Source organism: Triticum urartu, chromosome 1A (genome assembly GCF_056163025.1).
Source record: "Triticum urartu cultivar PI428250 chromosome 1A, HENAU_Tu73, whole genome shotgun sequence".
Taxonomy (NCBI): Eukaryota; Viridiplantae; Streptophyta; class Magnoliopsida; order Poales; family Poaceae; genus Triticum; species Triticum urartu.
The window spans coordinates 528243398-528260052 of NC_141873.1; the positions used below are offsets into that span (position 1 = coordinate 528243398).

Here is a 16655-nt window from a genome sequence, read left to right on the forward strand (position 1 = left end):
CTGATTGCTTTTTTAATAAGATTACTAGGAAGAGACACTAACATATGGGTCCCACATGTTAGTTAACGGTCAAACAGCCGGTTCATTTAGAAGCGGGCCTAGCCTGTCATAATCGTAATCAATTGTAAAACATAGGATTATTTGGGTTTTTTGAGATAGCCGACACGAAAAGTGGTAGGTATCAAATAGACGGTCAAACAAACGGTTCATTTAGAAGCGGGCCTAGCCTGTCATAATCGTGATCAATTATAAAACATAGGGTTATTTGGGTTTTTTGAGATAGCCGACACGAAAAGTGGTAGGTATCAGTTAGTTTTCGATAATATTTTGGAACCCTAATGTGAAAAGTGATAGTTTTATGCTATTCGCTCTTGTATTTCATGCGCATGGCATTTCAACTGATCTAAACTTATGAAAACCCAATGAATATTGAGATCATTAGCAGAAAGAAACTTGTGATCATGTTATCTTTATCGAAGTCATGGAAGCTACATGCATGTAATACAATTTTATACAACACATATTTATGAACCATATTTTCCTCATTGACTATGTAGAGTCTATTAAGGATGTTAAGACACTCTTACAAAGTGGCATTTAGGATAAGTCTATTCTTATGTTTTATTGGCCATAGTTCTACTTGGTACAAGGATTAAAGGGTTGGAGACTTGGACTGTCCGCACTCGCGTGCATGCATCAGCATGGTACCCCTAGTACATCCATCACTATCCAACGAGAGCGAGTGGGGTCTGAGGTAATAACACTGGAATGATGCCCAATTCCCACCTTAGCAGTACTATAATGAGTAAGAAGCAAATCTATGGGGAGATGCTCCAGTGGTGGACAAGGAAGTGGTTGATTTAGTTGTGGACAATGAACTACATGAAGCTGAAGAGAATGCATAACAAAAGGCACAACATGTTTAATGTGCATTATGTACAGTATGGATCCGCTTCCTCGTCCAAGAAACTTCACTCAACCTATGTCATCTAAGGTGTCCACTTTAAAAGGTGACACATGTGGCGAACATTTTACCGACACCTCCAATGCCCGTGTCAATACTTTGCTCGACTCTATCCCACAGTTGCTCAACTCACCTTTGTCGCATTAATCTTCTTCTCTTCCCCTTCAAGATCTTGCGCCGACTAGGAGCATTATATATAGTCACCAACATTGCAGTCGTTAACGCAATTCAATATAAAATGAGGAGGTTGTTGCACCGGCTGAGCTGAATGTGATCAAATGAGTTGGTGAACCACATAAACATGTGCATTCAACCACTTAAGTAAAGTTCGCCATCTCTTTCCCCTCTTTGGCAGGAGTAATGCTACATCTATGGACATTTCAGTTACGAAGGAGATTTACGAGCCAATGTGGGTCATCTGGTTGAGTTAGTGGGGGACCCACATCAAAATTCAAGAGAAGGTTACTTGGATCAGTGAGGGAATTAGTTTGTAAGCTCAATCTGTAACCAAACCATCCGCAAGTTTAGGATTTTTGTCTTGGCAATGATAACTATACCAAATCAATACATAGCAACTAATAATTAGAAATATGGTGTATATGCACATATGATGCGATGATTAAGATATTTTTGCCACAACCCCATTGGGTTCAAAGCACAAAGTTACATACGTGCCACATTGTTTTGCTCTCATTTACATACAGATTGAAGATAACCCACTAGTACACAACGGGGTTATTCTCACGGTCCAGACCCCAATTGCATACAGTTTCTCAAACTGTGCGCTCGAGTGGGTTGGTGATAGGGGGGTCCATCGCTGACCACGGGGGAAATATCTGCAATGCTAAAAAGGTCCCACATTATTGCAGAAACAAGGATCATCTACGATTGCAAAGGCAACCACCGATAATTCGTTTAGTTCAATTGTGTGTGATGAAGTAACTATGACTGACAGTTTCTTCTATATATCGTTTGCGACGATACTAGTCATCGCACACATTACATGCCGGATGAAAGATTTGCATTAAACTGTCTACAACACACACACTATTTTAAGAAATTATTTGTATTGTTGTTTATTATTGCGTACGTTACTTATGAGATAAAACATGTGCTTTATCAGGAAACACTTAGTATACTCTTTTGGAAAGCACTAATTAGAAAGGAAATAATTTAGTGTGTTGTATAAACATTCAGTTTGCATAGTAAGATACAAGGTAAGCTATAGTTCATACCAGCCTATAATTGGAAGTTGTCTTCTTTACTAAGCAAACAAAAAAATTGTTGTTTTTCAGGAATCTTCTCCTTGATAGAATTACCTTGGAGAATTTGTTGACTTGAAGGCTATTCAATTCTATGTGATTGCCTCAACGCAAAAATGTGGAAGACTTGGAAACCCTTGGACCTATGTAAATGAAGTTAATGTTAGTAACTATAATATTTATGCCATTGCATAATGAAGCAAGAATTGGGACATATAAAGAACGAAGCCGCTAAAAAATTCCAGGTTATTCAACTTTCAACCTATAATTACATAACGTAGATAGAATAAGGTGAAAGACGAATTGGGACATTATAGAAAATAGTTGCATGAATAAATTATCTCTCTAGTAACCAAACATATATTTAGAAATGGTAAGGATTGTTCAGCTAGAACAACAACAACTAACGTGGAGAGTTACTTAGCAGTGTCTTCAAATTGTTCAACTAGAACAATGAAAGTTTTGCAGTAGATCGATGGACCGAGGCTGACATACAAGTCGTGTAAATATATTGTTCCTCCGTTCTAATATAACTTCTATCAACTGATGTTACATGTTGCCATACAATACTTGTATGTGGATGGTTAGTCACCAAACCTCTATTCCGGTTATATGATTGGTCAATTTCATGGTACATTGCTTCTGTCCTGGTTATCTTAAATATAGCTCTTGTTGTCATTATTAGTGGTATGATCGTGTCTAAGTGACGGGCTGATTCCTGGATGATTGATATAATTCAGAGCATTCATTTCTCTAGTCGCATTTATCATTTTTACGGCGGGCATCCTAGATCAAATTGATAGCAATTATTCTTTGAATATGCGCAGTTTGCTTTAGGCCACTATTTTTTTTGTTATATGATTGGTTAATTTCATCATACGCTACTTCTATATATGTTGGTTACCTTAAATAGAGTTCTTCTTGTCATTAATCGAGGTGTTATTATGCCTAAGTGATGGCTTATTCATGGATGATTGATATAATTTAGATCATTGATTTCTTCACTCTCACGAATCAATGTTACTGCCGAGATCCTAGATCAAGTAGATAACAGTTATTCTCAGAATATGTATCGTTTACTTTGAGCCATTGTATTCTAGTTTTATATGATTGATTAATTTCATCGTACGTTTCTTCTATGTTTTTTGTTTGTTTGAGGAAAATGTTTCTTCTATGTTGGTTACCTTAAATAGATCTCTTTGTTGTCGTTATTCGAGGTACTATTGTATCTAACCAACAACTTATTCCTGGATCATTGATATAATTTAGAGGATTGATTTCTTCACTCTCGTGAACCAATGTCACATCCGACATCCTAGATCAAATGGATAACAATTATTCTTTGAATATGCGTAGTTTGCTTGGAGCCACTTTATTTCGGTAATATGATTAATTAATTTCATCGCACGATACTTCTATGTTGGTTACCGTAAATAGATATCTTGTTGTCGTTATTTGAGGTATTACTCGTGACCCAATTGACGCGTCCCATGTCAGCTTGCATCATCGCATCACAGACACGTGCAAGCGGCCGTGGCACCGATCATTGGTGCAAATCCCCGTCATGATGTAAGCTATATGCATGCGCGTGCGTTTGGTCGTCATTATTTGGTTTGATATAATCAAAGTACCAATCTCTTAAGTTTTGATCAATTAATGCTAGTACTGACATTCTGAATCAATGGATAACAAATTTTAGCAGAATGTGCATAGTTTACTTGTGAGACACTGTATTCTGGTTATAATTGATTTCATTGCACATTATGTCTAGTAGATTACCATAAATAGAGCTCTTGTTGTTGTTATTCGAGGTATTACTGGATCTAAGAGACAGCTGATTCCTTGATGATTGATATAATACAGAGCATCGGTTTCTTGGGTCTCAATGGATAATGTTAGTGTTGACATCGTAAATCAAATGGATACCAGTTATTTTGTTAATGTGCATTGTTTACTTAGATTTTTAAAGGATAACTCTTGCCCTGTTTTTTTTAAGCTTAGCTCTTTAAACTGTGATCTTCAACATGATGTGCTAGTTAAACTTTTTGAAGGGATGTAACTTGAGATAATTTTGATGTACAACTGAATAGGTTACTGCTTAAGTTTTCCGTCCAGCATATATTTTGATTGTGAGTATCTTTATTTTTATTTTTTAATTCCCTAATATAAATTAATAATGCTATTATTAGCTTGATGAATTCTGAATTGTTACCCTGATTGGTTCAATTGTCTTCAACACTTAATCTTCTCTGGTCTTTACTTTTATGGACCAACTGTGCTCATGTTTTGTGTTAGTGAACCTGCCTTCTCTGGTTACTAAAATATTGCTTTGAGCTGCTGTTTTCCTTGAACTAAACCGAGTTCCAACTGTGAATAACTGATATCATCAGCTGAAAGAACCCGTACTGTACCTGTCTTCCAATATCTTACGGGAGAAGTTAAATATAGAAGTAGTTTTCATGTTATTCAGATTTGGTTGCTAGCTGCAGATTTGAACAAATACCTGACAAACATTGAAACAAAATATTGTAGATCTAGTACACAGAACAGCTGATGTCAGTGTCATTTGTTTCCCTGCATTTCTTGACCCACTAGTACACAGAACCGCATCTAGTGATACTCTGTAATGCTTCTTCCTCCTTTTTTTTAACTTTTGGATATGCATATTGTAATATCTTTTGATTCTTCCCCCACTTGTTATTTTTATTTGTGTCTGTGGTTAGCCAAGTAGCGGGTTTTGATACCATTGGCAGTTGATTTTGTGCCCACGTGTGTTTGAACACCAACACATGCAGAATATGTCATGAAATGTGACGTGGTTATTATTAGTATGAACCAGCAAATTCCGGTGCCAGAAATGAACTTTTTTTTATACACTCACTGATTGCTTTGTGCGCTTCTTAACATTAATGTACTTGCCAAGTGGCGTCTGACTGTGATAGCGTGTTTGACAGTAGAGGAATACCTTAATTTTAGTGTTCGACGCCCGATGGTTCACGTGTTGAACTTTCACCAAAATATCTTGCCAAAGTACCTTTGTAAACTACTATAAAATTATTTAGATCATTAAAATAGTAATTTAAATGTTTTTATATTAGTTTACGGAGGGAGCAGTACGTACTATCTTTGGGGTGAGAAATCAACACGAAGTAAATTTGATTGTAGCCTGGGTCATGTTTTTTGGAGGTACCTTTTGTGGTTCAAGCTTCGAACAAAGTTCTCTTCATGCCCAATTTCTTGACTGTCATGATCATTTTTGTCAGGAATATTCCTGATCATGCATTTTCAACACACGTTTTCAGTGTTGGCGGCTGTAATCATTAGAAAACCAGGTACGGTAATCAATCTGGTACTTAGCGCAATCTTTAATTGCTTGCTCCTCTCTGTATCTGTATATATGCTTCCAGAGTTGTTACACTCTAGTGTGTTCGGCTAATTATTTTTTTAAGAAACGGAGCATTAATATTTGCGTCGTCTATTAATTAAGAAGAAAATAGACAGCAAATTTTGTGCGTTTTTGAACCATGAGAATGAGGGGGTCGAATATACCTACAGCAAGACTAGAATGTACACGCGACGTACTAGTGCAAAGTATACCAAAATGAAAGCAACATCTTGAAAACCATCATCTACTCCCTCCGTCCAATAATGTAAGACATTTTTTGATACTATAGTGTTAAAAAACATGTTTTACATTATGAGACGGAGGAAGTAAGTGGCGAGGCACCCTCTAATCAGCTCACATGTGCGACGCAGTTCACGCCGTTGGTGTGCACGCCGGCCGGGGCCCCGGACACGAGCACGCCGGCGAAGCCCCCTACCTCCACGGTGATGGAGCAGTTCATCCTGATCTCGAGATCCTTCTTGTAGATCCCCAGCACCTTCACCGTGCCGTCCATCTCCGTGTACGTCGTCAGGTTGTACTGCTGGCCGAGCAGCAGGCCGGTGGCGTTGACCGCCTGCGACAGCCGGTCGGCGAGGATGTCCACCGTCACGTTCATGCGCACGCTCCCGTGGGCGCCGACGCGGCCGCCGGGCACGTACGCGACGCTCACCGTCCGCCCGTCGAGGTACACCTCCGTGGCGCTCGGGGAGAACCGGAACGACGCGATGTTGTCGTTCTCGATCGAGACGTCGGCGGTGAGCGTGGCGTTGGTGGCGACGGGGTCGGCGAGCCCCGTGCCGGGGCCGGACCTGAGGGCGGCGAGGGAGACGCCGTTCATGGTGAGGCGCGGGTCCTTGACCTTGAACACGGTGAGCGAGAGCGCGAGGATGAGGATGCCGACGATGACCGCGGTGGCCACGCAGCAGCCGCCGCAGCAGAGCAGGCAGCGGCGCCTCTTCCGGAGGTACTGCACGGAGCGCCACCCCGTCGCCGTCTGCGCCGCCTCGTCCACGTCGCTGGCGGCCGGGTGGGCGTACGGGTGAGGGATGGCCAGGGGCCTCGCCGGCTCGTTCTTGTCGTCGTGCTCCGCCACCGCGGCCACCCTGCTCGACGAAGCGGCGGTCGCCATCGAGGGAGGGAGGGGGCGCGAACCGTGTCTAGGTGCCTACTTTGTTCGGTGGAGATCGGTGGTACGAAAAACCCGCATGATTCTTGGTGGGTTGGTCCTGCGGTGTTGGTCTTATAAGTGGGGCTCTCGGGCCAAGCCAAGGTGTCCGACGTACTCCCAAGCGGAGTTTCGTAGCTTAGCTTCATTTGTGAGTGGTTTGACACGCTTGACTTTGATCGCAGCTGACACGAAGGAAGGATGAAACATCTCACCCCAGGACCAGGAGTGATGCTGACATGGCTGTCTTCGGTCTCACAAAGAATAACCGACTCGTGTTTGAAACTTTGAATCCGGGCAAGGTTTCTAGATGCCCATTTTTCTTTTCATTGCAAAATATCACTACTGCTGACGGGCAATAGTATTCTTGAAGGAAAAGTATAACATTGACCCCTGACAAAAAGGTGCCATGGTTTCTCATAAAATAAATCGGAGGAAGAGCCCCCTCTCCCTCCTCTCTATATATAAACCCCTAACAAAAAGACACCGTGGTTTTCTCATAAATGAAATCGGAGGAAGACACTGTGGTTTCTCATAAATGAAATCGGGAGGAAGAGCTCCCCCTCCTCTCTCTTTATATAAACCCTAGACAAACCTCCAAGCATAAAACGTTTCCTAGTTCATCATGCTCAATAATCAAATTCTTTCATAATTTGAACATATAAATATCATCTTCAAAAAACTACTCCATCCGTCTCATAATGTAAGACGTTTGTTGACACTGCATTATGGCACGCAGGGAGTGTCATATATTAAAATTTATTACTAATGTTTGTCATTCACTACTAATTGTGCATGCGCAAGGAACGTATTGACTGATCCTAACTTATGAAAGCCAACAAATATTGAGATCATTCGCAAAAAATAGAGAGTTGAGATCATGTTATATTTATTGCAGTCATAGAAGCCACATGCTCGTAATACAATTTCTTACAAAACACATGCTCCTATAGATAAGGAAAAAACTCGGATCTAAGCACGGAGGATTGACGGTGAATTCTTAGGTGGTAGTTACCACTAGGTGGTAGCTTCCATTTTCCCCCGTCTATAAATATAGGTCTTTTTAGAGATTTCAATATAAACTACATACAGAGCAAAGTATGTGAATCTGCACTAAAATATGTCTATATATATTCTTATGTAGTTTATATTGAAATCTTTAAAAATATTTATAGTTAGAAACGGAGGGAGTATATTCTACTCAATTGACTATGCAGAGTCTATTAAGGATGTTAAGACATTCTTGCAAAGTGACATTTAGAAGAAAAAATGTTTGGGGAACGTTGCAGAAAACAAAAATTTTCCTACTCGTTTCACCAAGATCCATCTAGGAGTTCATCTAGCAACGAGTGATTAGATGCATCTACGTACCTTGTAGATCGCGAGCGGAAGCGTTCAAAGAACGGGGATGATGTAGTCGAACACGACGTGATTCAAATCACCGATGATCAAGCACCGAACGGACGGTGCCTCCGCGTTCAACACACGTACGGAACGGATGACGTCTCCTCCTTTCTTGATCCAGCAAGGGGGGAAGAGAGGTTGATGAAGATCCAGCAGCACGACGGCGTGGTGGTGGATGCAGGGCGTCACAGTAGCAGGGCTTCGCCTATACTACGAGAGAGAGACGTAACGGGGAGAGAGGAAGCACCAAAGGCTGAGGTATGAAGTCCTCCCTCTCCTCAACTATATATAGGAGGGCCAAGGGGGGGTGGTGCGCAGCCTAGGAGATCCAATCTCCTAGGTGCGGCGGCCAGGGGAGGGTTTCCCTCCCCCCCAAGGCACCTCGGGGTGCCTTCCACCACTTGGACTCCTCCGTGGTGGAAACCCTAGGCGCATGGGCCTAGTAGGGCTGGTGCCCTTGGCCCATGAAGGCCAAGGCGCACCCCCTACAGCCCATGTGGCCCCCCGGGACAGGTGGCCCCACCCGGTGGGCCCCCGGGACCCCTCCGGTGGTCCCGGTACAATATCGATAACCCCGAAACTTGTCCCGATGGCCGAAACAGCACTTCCTATATATAATTCTTTACCTCCGGACCATTCCGGAACTCCTCGTGACGTCCGGGATCTCATCTGGGACACCGAACAACATTCGGGTTACTGCATATTCATATCTTCATAACCCTAGCGTCACCGAACCTTAAGTGTGTAGACCCTACGGGTTCGGGAGACAAGCAGACATGACCGAGACGACTCTCCGGTCAATAACCAACAGCGGGATCTGGATACCCATGATGGCTCCCACATGCTCCACGATGATCTCATCGGATGAACCACGATGTCGAGGATTAATCAACCCCGTATACAATTCCCTTTGTCAATCGGTATGTTACTTGCCCGAGACTCGATCGTCGGTATCCCAATACCTTGTTCAATCTCGTTACCGGCAAGTCACTTTACTCGTACCGTAATGCATGATCCCGTGATCAACCACTTGGTCACCTTGAGCTCATAATGATGATGCATTACCGAGTGGGCCCAGTGATACCTCTCCGTTATCCAGAGTGACAAATCCCAGTCTCGATCCGTGTCAACCCAACAGACACTTTCGGAGATACCTGTAATGCACCTTTATAGTCACCCAGTTACGTTGTGACGTTTGATACACCCAAAGCACTCCTACGGTATCCGGGAGTTACACGATCTCATGGTCAAAGGAAAAGATACTTGACATTGGAAAAGCTCTAGCAAACGAACTACACGATCTTTGTACTATGCTTAGGATTGGGTCTTGTCCATCACATCATTCTCCTAATGATGTGATCCCGTTATCAATGACATCCAATGTCCATAGCCAGGAAATCATGACTATCTGTTGATCAACGAGCTAGTCAACTAGAGGCTTACTAGGGACATATTATGGTCTATGTATTCACACGTGTATTACGATTTCCGGATAATACAGTTATAGCATGAATAAAGACAATTATCATGAACAAAGAAATATAATAATAATGCTTTTATTATTGCCTCTAGGGCATATTTCCAACAGTCTCCCACTTGCACTAGAGTCAATAATCTAGTTACATTGTGATGAATCGAACACCCATGGAATTCTGGTGTTGATCATGTTTTGCCCGAGGGAGAGGTTTAGTCAACGGATCTGCTATATTCAGGTCCGTATGTACTTTACAAATCTCTATGTCTCCATCTTGAACATTTTCACGAATGGAGTTGAAGCGACGCTTGATGTGCCTTGTCTTCTTGTGAAACCTGGGCTCCTTGGCAAGTGCAATAGCTCCAGTGTTGTCACAAAAGAGTTTGATTGGCCCCGACGCATTGGGTATGACTCCTAGGTCGGTGATGAACTCCTTCACCCATATATCTTCATGTGCTGCCTCCGAGGCTGCCATGTACTCCGCTTCACATGTAGATCCCGCCACGACGCTCTGTTTGCAGCTGCACCAGCTCACTGCTCCACCATTCAACATATACACGTATCCGGTTTGTGACTTAGAGTCATCCAGATCTGTGTCGAAGCTAGCGTCGACGTAACCCTTTACGACGAGCTCTTCGTCACCTCCATAAACGAGAAACATTTCCTTAGTCCTTTTCAGGTACTTCAGGATATTCTTGACCGCTGTCCAGTGTTCCTTGCCGGGATTACTTTGGTACCTTCCTACCAAACTTACGGCAAGGTTTACATCAGGTCTGGTACACAGCATGGCATACATAATAGAACCTATGGCTGAGGCATAGGGGATGACACTCATCTCTTCTATCTCTTCTGCCGTGGTCGGACATTGAGCTGAGCTCAATTTCATACCTTGCAAAACAGGCAAGAACCCTTTCTTGGACTGATCCATTTTGAACTTCTTCAAAATCTTATCAAGGTATGTGCTTTGTGAAAGACCTATGAGGCGTCTTGATCTATCTCTGTAGATCTTGATGCCTAATATATAAGCAGCTTCTCCAAGGTCCTTCATTGAAAAACTTTTATTCAAGTAGGCCTTGATGCTGTCCAAGAGTTCTATATCATTTCCCATCAAAAGTATGTCATCTACATATAGTATGAGAAATGCTACAGAGCTCCCACTCACTTTCTTGTAAACGCAGGCTTCTCCATAAGTCTGTGTAAACCCAAACGCTTTGATCATCTCATCAAAGCGAATGTTCCAACTCCGAGATGCTTGCACCAGCCCATAAATCGAGCGTTGGAGCTTGCACACCTTGTTAGCATTCTTAGGATCGACAAAACCTTTCGGCTGCATCATATACAACTCTTCCTTAAGGAAACCATTAAGGAATGCCGTTTTGACGTCCATTTGCCATATTTCATAATCATAGAATGCGGCAATCGCTAACATGATTCGGACGGACTTCAGCTTCGCTACCGGTGAGAAAGTCTCATCGTAGTCAACCCCTTGAACTTGTCGATAACCCTTAGCGACAAGCCTAGCTTTATAGATGGTCACATTACCATCCGCGTCTGTCTTCTTCTTAAAGATCCATTTATTTTCTATGGCTCGCCGTTCAACGGGCAAGTCAGTCAAAGTCCATACTTCGTTTTCATACATGGATCCTATCTCGGATTTCATGGCTTCTAGCCATTTGTCGGAATCCGGGCCCGCCATCGCTTCTTCATAGTTCGAAGGTTCACTGTTGTCTAACAACATGATATCCAAGACAGGGTTGCCGTACCACTCTGGTGCGGAACGTGTCCTTGTGGACCTTCGAATTTCAGTAGGAGCTTGATCAGAAGTATCTTGATCATCATCATTAACTTCCTCTCTAGTCAGTGCAGGCACCTCAGGAACATTTTCTTGAGTTGCGCCATTTACCGGTTCAAGAGGCAGTACTTCATCAAGTTCTACTCTCCTCCCACTTACTTCTTTCGAGAGAAACTCTTTCTCTAGAAAGAATCCATTCCTGGCAACAAAGATCTTGCCTTCGGATCTGAGGTAGAAGGTATACCCATAAGTTTCTTTAGGGTATCCTATGAAGACGCATTTTTCCAACTTGGGTTCGAGCTTTTCAGGTTGAAGTTTCTTGACATAAGCATCGCATCCCCAAACTTTTAGAAACGACAGCTTAGGTTTCTTCCCAAACCATAATTCATACGGTGTCGTCTCAACGGATTTTGACGGAGCCCTATTTAAAGTGAATGCGGCAGTCTCTAAAGCATAGCCCCAAAAAGATAACGGTAAATCGGTAAGAGACATCATAGATCGCACCATATCTAATACAGTGCGATTACGACGTTCGGACACACCATTACGCTGAGGTGTTCCAGGCGGCGTTAGTTGTGAAACTATTCCACATTTTCTTAAGTGTGTGCCAAATTCGTGACTCAAGTATTCTCCTCCACGATCTGATCGTAGAAACTTGATTTTCCTGTCACGATGATTCTCAACTTCACTCTGAAATTCCTTGAACTTTTCAAAGGTTTCAGACTTGTGTTTCATTAAGTAGACATACCCATGTCTACTTAAGTCATCAGTGAGGGTGAGAACATAACGATAGCCACCGCGAGCCTCAACACTCATTGGACCGCACACATCAGTATGTATGATTTCCAATAAGTTGGTTGCTCGCTCCATTGTTCCTGAGAACGGAGTCTTGGTCATTTTACCCATGAGGCATGGTTCACACGTGTCAAATGATTCATAATCAAGAGACTCTAAAAGTCCATCTGCATGGAGCTTCTTCATGCGTTTGACACCTATGTGACCAAGGCGGTAGTGCCACAAGTATGTGGGACTATCATTATCAACTTTACATCTTTTGGTATTCACACTATGAATATGTGTAGTAATACGCTCGAGATTCATTAAGAATAAACCATTGACTATCGGAGCATGACCATAAAACATATCTCTCATATAAATAGAACAACCATTATTCTTGGATTTAAATGAGTAGCCATCTCGTATTAAACGAGATCCTGATACAATGTTCATGCTCAGACATGGCACTAAATAACAATTATTGAGGTTTATAACTAATCCCGTAGGTAAATGTAGAGGTAGCGTGCCGACGGCGATCACATCGACCTTGGAACCATTCCCGACGCGCATCGTCACCTCGTCCTTCTCCAGTTTCCGTTTATTCCGCAGCTCCTATGGTGAGTTACAGATATGAGTAACGGCACCAGTATCAAATACCCAGGAGTTACTACGAGTACTGGTAAGGTACACATCAATCACATGTATATCAAATATACCTTTGGTGTTGCCGGCCTTCTTATCCACTAAGTATTTGGGGCAGTTCCGCTTCCAGTGACCCTTCCCTTTGCAATAAAAGCACTCTGTCTCAGGCTTGGGTCCATTCTTTGACTTCTTCCCGATAGCTTGCTTGCCGGGCGCAGCAACTTCCTTGCCTTCCTTCTTGAAGTTCTTTTTACCCTTGCCCTTCTTGAACTTAGTGGTTTTATTCATCATCAACACTTGATGTTCCTTCTTGACTTCTACCTCTGCTGATTTCAGCATAGCAAATACTTCAGGAATGGTCTTTACCATCCCCTGCATATTGAAGTTCATCACAAAGCTCTTGTAGCTTGGTGGAAGCGACTGGAGGATTCTGTCAATGACCGCGTCATCCGGGAGATTAACTCCCAGCTGAGTCAAGCGGTTATGCAACCCAGACATAGTGAGTATGTGCTCACTGACAGAACTATTTTCCTCCATCTTACAGCTGAAGAACTTATCGGAGACTTCGTATCTCTCGATCCGGGCATGAGCTTGAAAAACCATTTTTAGCTCTTCGAACATCTCATATGCTCCATGTCTCTCAAAACGCTTTTGGAGCCCCGGCTCTAAGCTATAAAGCATGCCGCACTGAACGAGGGAGTAGTCATCAGTACGTGTCTGCCAAGCGTTCATAGCGTCTTGGTTCTGTGGGACGGGTGGATCACCTAGCGGTGCTTGTAGGAGATAATCTTTCTTGGCAGCTATGAGGATGATCCTCAGGTTCCGGACCCAGTCCGTATAGTTGCTGCCATCGTCTTTCAGCTTGGTTTTCTCTAGGAACGCGTTGAAATTGAATACAACGTTGGCCATTTGATCTACAGGACATATTGTAAAGATTTTAGACTAAGTTCATGATAATCAAGTTCATCTAATCAAATTATTAATGAACTCCCACTCAGATTAGACATCCCTCTAGTCATCTAAGTGTTACACGATCCAAGTCAACTAATCCGTGTCCGATTAACACGTGAGACGGACTAGTCATCGTTGGTGAACATCTCCATGTTGATCGTATCTTCCATACGACTCGTGTTCGACCTTTCGGTCTCTGTGTTCCGAGGCCATGTCTTCACATGCTTAGGCTCGTCAAGTTAACCCTAAGTGTTTTTGCATGTGTAAAACTTCTTACACCCGTTGTATGTGAACGAAAGGATCTATCACACCCGATTAACACGTGGTGCTTCGAAGCGACGAACTGTAGCAACGGTGCATAGTTAGGGGAGAACACTTCTTGAAATTGTTGTAAGGGATCATCTTATTTACTACCGTCGTTTTAAGTAAACAAGATGCAAAACATGATAAACATCACATGTAATCAAATAATAACAGTGACATGATATGGCCAATATCACATAGCTCCTTTGATCTCCATCTTGGGGCTCCATGATCATCCTTGTAGATCGTCATACTCATCGACATGTAAGTCGTGATTCCTTGTACAAGAACATGATCAATCTCATACATCACATATATCATTCATCACATCCTTTTGGCCATATCACATCACATAGCATACCCTGCAAAAACAAGTTAGACGTCCTCTAATTGTTGTTTGCATGTTTTACGTGGCTGCTATGGGTTTCTAGCAAGAACGTTTCTTACCTACGCAATGACCACAACGTGATATGCCAATTGCTATTTACCCTTCATAAGGACCCTTTTCATCGAATCCGATCCGACTAAAGTAGGAGAGACAGACACCCGCTAGCCACCTTATGCAACTAGTGCATGTCAGTCGGTGGAACCTGTCTCACGTAAGAGTACGTGTAAGGTCGGTCTGGGCCGCTTCATCCCACGATGCCGCCGAATCAAGATAAGACTAGTAACGGCAAGCATATTGAACAAAATCAACGCCCACAACTACTTTGTGTTCTACTCGTGCAAGAGAACTACGCATAGACCTAGCTCTGATACCACTGTTGGGGAACGTTGCAGAAAACAAAAATTTTCCTACTCGTTTCACCAAGATCCATCTAGGAGTTCATCTAGCAACGAGTGATTAGATGCATCTACGTACCTTGTAGATCGCGAGCGGAAGCGTTCAAAGAACGGGGATGATGTAGTCGAACACGACGTGATTCAAATCACCGATGATCAAGCACCGAACGGACGGTGCCTCCGCGTTCAACACACGTACGGAACGGATGACGTCTCCTCCTTTCTTGATCCAGCAAGGGGGGAAGAGAGGTTGATGAAGATCCAGCAGCACGACGACGTGGTGGTGGATGCAGGGCGTCACAGTAGCAGGGCTTCGCCTATACTACGAGAGAGAGACGTAACGGGGAGAGAGGAAGCACCAAAGGCTGAGGTATGAAGTCCTCCCTCTCCTCAACTATATATCGGAGGGCCAAGGGGGGGGGGGTGGTGCGCAGCCTAGGAGATCCAATCTCCTAGGTGCGGCGGCCATGGGAGGGTTTCCCTCCCCCCCAAGGCACCTCGGGGTGCCTTCCACCACTTGGACTCCTCCGTGGTGGAAACCCTAGGCGCATGGGCCTAGTAGGGCTGGTGCCCTTGGCCCATGAAGGCCAAGGCGCACTCCCTACAGCCCATGTGGCCCCCCGGGACAGGTGGCCCCACCCGGTGGGCCCCCGGGACCCCTCCGGTGGTCCCGGTACAATACCGATAACCCCGAAACTTGTCCCGATGGCCAAAACAGCACTTCCTATATATAATTATTTACCTCCGGACCATTCCGGAACTCCTCGTGACATCCGGGATCTCATCCGGGACTCTGAACAACATTCGGGTTACTGCATATTCATATCTTCATAACCCTAGCGTCACCGAACCTTAAGTGTGTAGACCCTACGGGTTCGGGAGACAAGCAGACATGACCGAGACGACTCTCCGGTCAATAACCAACAGCGGGATCTGGATACCCATGATGGCTCCCACATGCTCCACGATGATCTCATCGGATGAACCACGATGTCGAGGATTAATCAACCCCGTATACAATTCCCTTTGTCAATCGGTATGTTACTTGCCCGAGACTCGATCGTCGGTATCCCAATACCTTGTTCAATCTCGTTACCGGCAAGTCACTTTACTTGTACCGTAATGCATGATCCCGTGATCAACCACTTGGTCACCTTGAGCTCATAATGATGATGCATTACCGAGTGGGCCCAGTGATACCTCTCCGTTATCCAGAGTGACAAATCCCAGTCTCGATCCGTGTCAACCCAACAGACACTTTCGGAGATACCTGTAATGCACCTTTATAGTCACCCAGTTACGTTGTGACGTTTGATACACCCAAAGCACTCCTACGGTATCCGGGAGTTACACGATCTCATGGTCAAAGGAAAAGATACTTGACATTGGAAAAGCTCTAGCAAACGAACTACACGATCTTTGTACTATGCTTAGGATTGGGTCTTGTCCATCACATCATTCTCCTAATGATGTGATCCCGTTATCAATGACATCCAATGTCCATAGCCAGGAAATCATGACTATCTGTTGATCAACGAGCTAGTCAACTAGAGGCTTACTAGGGACATATTATGGTCTATGTATTCACACGTGTATTACGATTTCCGGATAATACAGATATAGCATGAATAAAGACAATTATCATGAACAAAGAAATATAATAATAATGCTTTTATTATTGCCTCTAGGGCATATTTCCAACAAAAAATTGCATGATGATACATGTCTCATTTATATGATAAGGGTCATACAC

General features: G+C 43.4%; 1 protein-coding gene across 1 annotated transcript; it reads right to left on the reverse strand.

Moving 5' to 3' along the window:
• Positions 1-5685: 5685 nt before the first annotated feature.
• On the reverse strand, positions 5686-6883 carry LOC147992235 (uncharacterized). The gene has a single exon (XM_087540045.1). It carries the CDS (start codon positions 6738-6740, stop codon positions 5961-5963), a length of 780 nt encoding a protein of 259 aa, XP_087396171.1. The 5' UTR covers positions 6741-6883; the 3' UTR covers positions 5686-5960.
• Between the last annotated feature and the right edge of the window lie 9772 nt (positions 6884-16655).

What these genes read in the sequence shown, in the direction of transcription:
- LOC147992235 (XM_087540045.1), bottom strand. Translation starts at nt 6,740, where the DNA reads ATGGCGACCGCCGCTTCGTCGAGCAGGGTGGCCGCGGTGGCGGAGCAC.